This window comes from Sinocyclocheilus anshuiensis, unplaced genomic scaffold (assembly GCF_001515605.1).
Source record: "Sinocyclocheilus anshuiensis isolate Anshui unplaced genomic scaffold, SAMN03320099.WGS_v1.1 scaffold13, whole genome shotgun sequence".
Taxonomy (NCBI): domain Eukaryota; kingdom Metazoa; phylum Chordata; class Actinopteri; order Cypriniformes; family Cyprinidae; genus Sinocyclocheilus; species Sinocyclocheilus anshuiensis.
The window spans coordinates 1,718,133-1,726,419 of record NW_015538026.1 but is presented as its reverse complement, the minus strand read 5'-3'; the positions used below and the strand labels follow the sequence as shown (position 1 = coordinate 1,726,419).

Genomic DNA, 8,287 nt, shown 5'->3' with positions numbered 1-8,287 from the left:
CATGCCACAAATGGCAAACCAAAAGTTCATGATAGAAACACAAGAGCTGAATGAATCTGTCAAAGAGGATTTGGAGATTAAGTGTAAGGACAAAAATGTTGCTATAAACAATGAAACAAAGAAATCTTTGAGGTAAATACCTTTCTTAAGCGGCTGTAAGTGAAATGGACACAAGAGTCTTAGACATGTGAGCTGGTACAGCTGCCACCAAAGCTAGCATGCACACCTTGGATCTAAGTGCATAAACATTGGCCAAAATTAATGTCACACATTTCTGACTCGTATCAGGTTTATGGAATGTTGAAGATCACTCGATATTTTTCAGAAACTAGAAAATAGGTTTTTGTTCTTCTCTTCTACTTTCCACCCTAAATGTACTTTTTTCATAATCAAACTAATTTAAATCTACAATCACCATGTATTTGTATTTAAAGTTAAATAGATTTGATCTAAAAAATATTGGCAAGACCATTACCGTCCATTAAAAACATAGTGAAGAGCAAACATCTCACAAAAGAGTGTGAATGTTCAGATATTGACTCTAAAAAGATCACACAGTACATGAGCTCTGATTTCTAAACACAATCACTTCATCCTTTGGCATTTGGCCCCTTATTATAGCAGTGCTGATTTAACATGGACAGGTCTGTCCCCTAGTGGAGAATGACCTGCATAACCTGTAACTTCAGCTTCACTGCAACATTTATGGACATTTACAGTTTTGGCAAGAATGTCAAACACAATATGTGCAGACAAAAAAACATCTGATAAATATTTTCATATTCATGTCGTGTCAGTTTAAATGTTCTTTAAACCACAGAACGATGTTGAGGAAGCAGTCAGACTGAGTGTTGACTTTAGACAGCGAATGACCCTCATCACTGTACCACAATAACCTGAGAGACAGACAAAGAGAGAGAACGAGAGAGTGTGTGTGATAAAGACAGGAAAAAAGAAAGAGCAGACTTCAGAATAGTGAGTGATTAGTGGTTGATTGCAGTGGGTGTTTCAAAAGCCAAGGACAAACACTGCCAAATGAATTCAATATTTAACTGAAAATGTACTAAAACAACATACAGTTTCATACGTTTGGGGTCAGTAAGATCTTTTTTTTTAAGTAATACCTTTATTCAGCAAGGATGCATTCACTTGATAAAAAAAAAAAAATTTCTAATGTTACAAAATATTTCTATTTCAAATAAATGCTGTTCTTTTAAACTATCTATTCATCACAAAATCTTAAAAAGAAAAAAAAAAGTATCACGGTTTCCACAAAAATATTAAGCAGCACAACTGTTTTCAGCATTGATAATAACAAATGTTTCTCTGGCACCAAATCAACCACATAGAATGATCATGTGACAGAAGACTGAAGTAATGGCTGTTGAAAATTCAGCTATCATAACAGGAATAAATTATATTTTAGAATATATTAAAATAGAACACAGTTAGTTTAATTTGTACAAATATTTCAAAATGTTTTAATTGTATTTTCAATCAAATAAATGCAGCCTTGGTGAGCATAGTCGACTTCTTCATAAAAAACAAAAATAATAATAATCATAAAAAAAACTGTAAAAAATCCCAAACTGTATAATATTCTGCAAAAAGAAACAGGTTATTATCCATTGACAAGGTTGTTGTAGATGCCATTAATGGCCAATATCAGCAATCTCAAAATGGCCAAATTTAATCATCCTAGTGACTAATAATATCAGTATAATATGGGTGTTTACTAAATGAAGGTGTTTGTTTGTTAGTGTGTGTACCTGACAGGTGTGCTCCTGCTCTTGAGTGCTCTGTAGAGCTCCAGACCCTGATGAGGTGATACTCTCCTGTCTCTCATTGTCAAGCTAAACTGATCTAATGATAAACAAAGAAACAAAGTACACACAATCAGATAGATATCCTTAAACTCTGATCAGAGCTCCAGAGTCCAGACTGAAAAAAAGACCAAAGAGCCACTGGCTACTGACATGAATCAATAGTTTCCAAATTACAGAATGGCTCAGTATAAATGTGTATCTTGAACTGCACTACTGTATCATTCAAAAGTTTGGGGTCGGTAACATTTGTAAATATTTTTGAAATAAGTCTCTCATGTTTACCAGCTTTGCATTTATTTGATCAAAAATACAGTAAAACAGTAATATTGCGAAATATTATTACCATTTAAAATAACTGTTTTCAATTTCAAAATGTAAGTTATCTTTTGATGGCGAAGCTGAATTTTCAGTAGCCATTACTTTAGTCTTTTCTTCAGTGTCACATGATATTTCAGAAAACATTCTAATACTGTATGCTGATTTGGTGCTCTAGAAACATTTCATAGTGTTATGAATTTTGAAAACAGTTACTCTGCTTAATATTTTTGTGGAAACTGTGATACATTTTTTCAGACAACAAGAAGTGTTTCTTACCATCTTCGTACACTTTTCCATGTTTATTTAGAGCTGTAAGGTCCAAACGTTTCTCCAGACCATTTTGGCCCCAAACCTACCAAATGAAAAAACGAGGATTAAGAATCATACTTTAATAATTCAGTATTTAAAAATCCAAGACATTAGCCATTACCTCCAAGTACTGACGTCCTGCTTCCTCCGAGTTGTTTACTTGTAGTCTTTCTTTTTATCTCTTGAGGATTCATGAATATCTGCATATTGTTTATATATCTCTTACTCTTTCTCTATATGCAAGCTTGTTCCAGACGGCAGCACATGCTCAATTTTGTCATGTTTACACAGTAGAGTCCATCTCTGAGAGAAACACAGTTTCACCCCTCTCCAAATCACACTGACTCCAACATACAGAGAAAGAGAGTTGAGAAGCAAGCACCATGAAGTCTTCATATAACTAAACTAAGTAAATAGTGAATATACCATAAAACCACACTTTAAACGACATTTAAAAATGAAGAACTCTAGTGAAAAAAATGAGTAAAAAGCAAAAGAGTCCTCCGTTAGAGATCCATGTAATACTAAGATTTACTTATGCTTCTATAAAATTCTATGCTTCAGTAGATTTTAATACTTGAAGGAACAGAATATTAATTTATTCCTATGACCTCATTTCAAGTAAAATATATACATTTAAATGCTTGTAATTTCTTAAACGCATTATTTAGTACTTGCCCTTGTGCCGTATTGCTCTTCTTCTGTGACCCAGTAAATGTTTCAAACATTTGCTTTTGATGGTGGGTTTGAACATCTCAGGCAAACAGAAAGGACAGTGGTACAAGGAACAACAGTCCTTACATTTCTGGAGAGCTGGCTGCTCCTCTCCTCGCAAAATAGTTTTGTGTAGCTATGAAATACAAAGGAAAAAACATTAACACCTTAAAAAACCTTGATGTGTCTCCTGATGGGCATTTCAGACAAGTGCTTTGAATTTTTAGGTACAATGTCAAAATCTTACAGTGTAATTTAAAGCAAAATTCATGTCATTATATGGCCAGGACCAAAATATAATACGGGGGAGGGACAATTAATCCATTACAAAAGAAACGCGCTGAAATAACAGCTGATCCATTGACGGACTCTTCCAGGCACAGGCCGATTTGCAGGTCTGCAGCTGGTCGCGTCTTGCCGCTGCATCAAACGGTCACTCACCTGTAGCGTTATAAACTCTATTTTGGTAACCTTGCTTGTTCATTCGTGACACAATATGAGTTGATAGATCTACCTTTATTGCTAAGTATGCAGAAATGTTAGAATTCACCTTTGTATGTTGACTTGTATGGCTGAACATTTAAGCCAAACTTGTTATGAGTCTACTACGTCTAAAATCTCGCGAGAGTACCCATGAAAGAGACGCGTAAAAAGCTTTTCAAAATAAGAGTTACAAAACATGTGCATGACCCTAATGATAGTTACTTAAAATGAAATATAATAGCAAACGAACAATAAATGTATACGTTTAAACTGACTGTATCAAACAACACATTTTAATATGTAATTAAATACCCAGGCTGATAAGATTTGTAGAGCAATTCTAGTCATCACACACTTTCTTCACAATTTTTTTTTCTCTTACTACAAATACATCCGCGCCTGTCAAAAAGACTCCCAACACTGTTAAGGATAATTACATAATTTATTTTGTGTTTTCTCTTCCAAAATCCTGCTGCTGCATACAGTACTTTTGCGTCAAAGAAAACTTATGACATGCTGGTTTTTGATATTTAGAAAGAAATTCAAAAGAAATGTTGAAAGCATGATCTAAATGGGCAGACATGAGCTTGTGGTGAGGGTACAATGATGCAAGAACCTTATTTGACTTCATCACACTGACCCAAAAAAATAAAAAATAAAAATAAAAAACAACAACGTTTCACATCTTAATTCTACTCATCTTCTGAAACCCCTTTTCAGAAGATGAGTAGAATTAAGATGTGAAATATGGTTTATTTAGTGGCAGTGAGAGAGGTTTAACAAAACAGTCTACACTAACTCTGGCAACCTGCAGTCAAAGATGAATTTTCATTTGTTTGCATCATCAGAATGCATAATCCATTTATATAAATGGATATAGAAAAACTAAAAAAAAAATTACGTTTCTTGGCCTCTTTGTTTGTAGCAGAGCTGTAAAAAGTTCATGTTTCAATGATAAAAATTCTCTTTTGTCCCAAAAACACTTGAGGAGGTAAAACAGGTTTCAACAGAAAAGCTGAATACAGCCTTACAAGAGGTTGTTATAAAGATACAATATTTCATGTTTGTTTAATTGTAGGATTCCTAGCTTTCACACTGTGATGTTAAATAAAAACACAACACCACATACACACGTGCACACACCCAGCCTTTCACACTCAGACAGTCACGCATGTCCATTGTCAAGTCTCTGGCTTGGCAGTATGTCAAACTATAATTTCAAGTGAGCCGAGGGGATTTTAAGGATGTAGTGTTTCTCTCTTTGTCGCCTTCATCCTCACATCACGTCGGCACGTTTGTCCCTCACTTTGTTCCTTAATTTAGTCCGAGCTTTGAATGCAGCAGAGTTAAACAGATGCTGTGAAGAGACAAACCAAAGTTGCATAAATATACACACAAAACCTTAACGAAAAAATAGTGCTGATTTTATTTGCATTTTTTGGCAGACAGCTCCCAAAATCAATTGAATCTGACTTCACTCTGCAAACTAAGACTTCTTGTTATGTCAGTGTCACCTTTCGTTATTTATTATAAGCGAAAAGGTTCAAGATTACCCTCTCTGTGCGGGAGATCCTGCTGGCTTTGACAGACGCATCCAGGATGAGAGGAGGTCCGAGTCCAAAAATATCCCTTAATAAAGGATTAAACTACACAAACAGACACAAAAACTCATTATAACAAACCTTACAGAGCAGTGGTTCTCAAACATGGGGTTGGGGCCTGTATGGGGGAGCTCAAGAAACCTCAATGGGAGCCTCAAGATGACTTTAAATTATTTAAAACAAGCTAAAAGCATTAAAATAAGTCACAAAAACTAAAAACTCTACAAAAATGGTCTACAAAAACCTTGATATATGAGGTAGCCTAATTATGAATAAATTTGATTTGTAGTCCTGGAAATGTCACGAAAATTAACAGAATTTTAAAATGCCATAGGTATTTTATAAAGAATATATATTTTTCTAGTAATGACAAGCTGTAAATTGTGTTAGAGTAGAAATTGAGAGTGAAAAACTTTTAAAACCCTTAACCAGTAAATCACAAACATCACATTAAATCATTGGTTAAATAAAGTAGGATCCCTGAACATTCAGCTCTTGAAATACCAAAACTTAATACAGTATATACAGAAACTTTCACTACAAAGCACTGAATTTCTGATTTGTTTTAATTAGAATCAGAAGCTTGCATTTCAATTCTGATTTCATTCAATATTTATTCATTTAGAAAGATTTTAATCAACATTTTTCTCTAGTACTACACAGTGTTATTTATGCCAAGCATGATGCCAACAGTGAGCTGCAATTGGTCCTCCTCACCTGTAGGTGGTGTCTGACTCCAGACTCGAGCACTTCCTTAAAGGCATCATAAATCTTGCGGCGCATCCAGCCATCAATGTAGATGACCTCAATCCCAAACTGGATCTTCTCCTCTGTGAAATCTTCATTCTGAAAATAGGAAGGAATGTTTGGTCTGATGTCGGTAAATCTTAAAACCATAACCATCTAAGACAGTCCTGGATCAACTTGGCTTATTAGCCCTGCATGCAAAGTTGCTATAAAATATTTGGATGTAATTTAATGACATGTTATTTAAAAATAAAAAGGCATGAGTTGTGGTTCTCCTTTCACCTCAATGTAGTGCAGCACCTCTCTGAAGATTGAGCGCTGTTTCCTGCGGTCATTTTTAGCACGATGTTTATTTCCATCAGTTGCTAGGCTCTTTAGACTGTCACACAATGCATTGCAGTCCTCATACTCAAACTCCTGAAACACAACACACATTATGTACACTGCCATCTTCTTGACATGCAAACTTATTCACCCTTACACAACACACACCTGATCGATGTCCCGTCCCAGTTCATACAGCAGAGCAATGGTCTCCCCCACAGCAATCCTGAAGTTCACCTCACTGCTTTCTAAACACGCATGTAGATGTGGCAAGTGGCTAAAAGACAGACAAAGACAAAGATCATTTTACAGACAAACAAGTCTATCTATTCAATCTGGGTGTTGTCACATGGCTTTTTTTTCACCCTGATGAAAGCAATACATAAAAATATTATAATGTCTTCTGTATTCACTGTGGCTTAGATATCAGAACTGTTTTGGATTGTGGCTTTGTAAAAACAAAGGCAAAAAGTTGCAAGCCCATTCACTATAAGGGTGAAAAAGACAAGAAAAAATCAAATGTGAAATAACCACAACATGACATTCTTCAGTGCCTAATTATAAAATTATAAAAGCTACTTACAAATGAGAAATAAAAAAGTGACTCATCTTGAGTGATTCATCCAATACCACGAGAGGTGCTGGCAATTTAAAGTCATAGTACAATAGTATAAGCTATAACAAGGAAGGATATAAAAAATAGTGAGAGCATAGAAAAAGTTTTTTTTGTTGTTGTTTAAGTTCTTTTTGTTACTAAAGTTCAGCAAGGAGGTATGGGTAGATTTGTGGGTCCAAGCATTATCAAAACAAGTATTGGCCGTTCCTCGGTAAATGTGTGTTTATCTTGCATTTGCTTTTTTGTTGTCCTTTATCACCTTTATAGTGTGCAGACCCTTTTTTTGCACAATTTGGACTATTGTGGCTTATGCACCTACACTTTCTGTACTTTTTTTTTAGGTGCAGTGAGTTTTTGGTAGAGTTTGAGTTTGTGCAAAGATGTGTTCTCTTGCGATTCAAACTCACTGGTTGAGAATGGTGTTAATGCGTGACGCAGTGCAGAGGGTGCAGAGCAGAGCCCACGACTGCAGGGCGGCGCTGTGGAGTGCAGGGGTCCCGGCTTTGACAGAGGGCAGAGTGCCATCACCCAGGGGATATGCACCCATAAACACACTCTCCAAATGACCAAGAGATTTTAGCAGGTCCTGAAAAAGACAGGAGGAAAAGACAGATGATACTTCTACAAACATGCGGATCTATAAATATTCATATGCATTTTACAAGATCTGATCATACCTCTGCATCATCTGAGGCAGACACGTAGCAGCACATACCCAGAGCTCGAGCGCACTGACAAAAGGTGGAGATATAAGTAAACAATCCCATTTTAAATGTTTATGTAATCGAACAAATAAAAGTTTATAGACGTATATTGAGGCATCAACTCACACTCTGTCGAGCTGACAGGCTGGCACAACTGTCAATCAAGATGGAGCTGAGGATGGGGCGGAGCATCTTGAAGCCCTCCTCACCTTCAACTCCGCCCCCGAGCTGCATGCACAAGAGAGCGCACACTGTAGCAGCAGCGGCCTGCTCCTCTCCTCCACCTACAGATAAAAGACACTTTATCAAGTTAGTAAACCCAGTTTATTTGCAAAGAGAAACCACAGATAACATGTCTACATCCAAGTGCAGCCTGGGATTTCTCTACATATTATAAAAAAGAAAATACGTGAATTTTCATATAATAAAAAAAAATGTAAGTAAAATATAAAAAATAATAAAATGTTACATTTTAAAGGGGTCATATGATGTTGCTAAAAAGAACATTATTTTGTGTATTTGGTGTAATGAAATGTGTTTATGCGGTTTAAGGTTAAAAAAAAACATTATTTTCCACATACTGTACATTATTGTTTCTCTTCATTATTGCCTTTCTGAAATGCGTCGATTTTTACAAAGCTCATC

At 35.7% G+C, this 8,287-nt stretch overlaps 1 protein-coding gene and 1 long non-coding RNA gene across 3 annotated transcripts in view; both read right to left on the bottom strand.

Annotated features, from left to right (window-relative positions):
- Nucleotides 1–605: 605 nt before the first annotated feature.
- LOC107679654 (uncharacterized) lies at nt 606–2,798 on the bottom strand. Its single transcript, XR_001633075.1, has 4 exons — nt 2,575–2,798; nt 2,421–2,496; nt 1,770–1,863; nt 606–896 (listed from the first exon to the last, which is right to left on the bottom strand). It is a non-coding gene; the product is annotated as an uncharacterized LOC107679654 (long non-coding RNA).
- Nucleotides 2,799–4,065: 1,267 nt separating this feature from the next.
- Nucleotides 4,066–8,287, bottom strand: part of LOC107679490 (interferon-related developmental regulator 2-like) — a 12,076-nt gene continuing 7,854 nt past the window's right edge. For both annotated transcript variants that reach the window (XM_016475050.1, XM_016475058.1), the window contains 8 exons: nt 7,769–7,926; nt 7,616–7,669; nt 7,346–7,524; nt 6,491–6,599; nt 6,281–6,415; nt 5,969–6,097; nt 5,204–5,296; nt 4,066–5,007 (listed from right to left, as the gene is read on the bottom strand). In XM_016475050.1, coding sequence (XP_016330536.1) covers nt 4,927–5,007; nt 5,204–5,296; nt 5,969–6,097; nt 6,281–6,415; nt 6,491–6,599; nt 7,346–7,524; nt 7,616–7,669; nt 7,769–7,926 — 938 coding nt within the window. In that variant the 3' untranslated portion in view covers nt 4,066–4,926. The remainder of the gene's footprint in view (nt 5,008–5,203; nt 5,297–5,968; nt 6,098–6,280; nt 6,416–6,490; nt 6,600–7,345; nt 7,525–7,615; nt 7,670–7,768; nt 7,927–8,287) is intronic.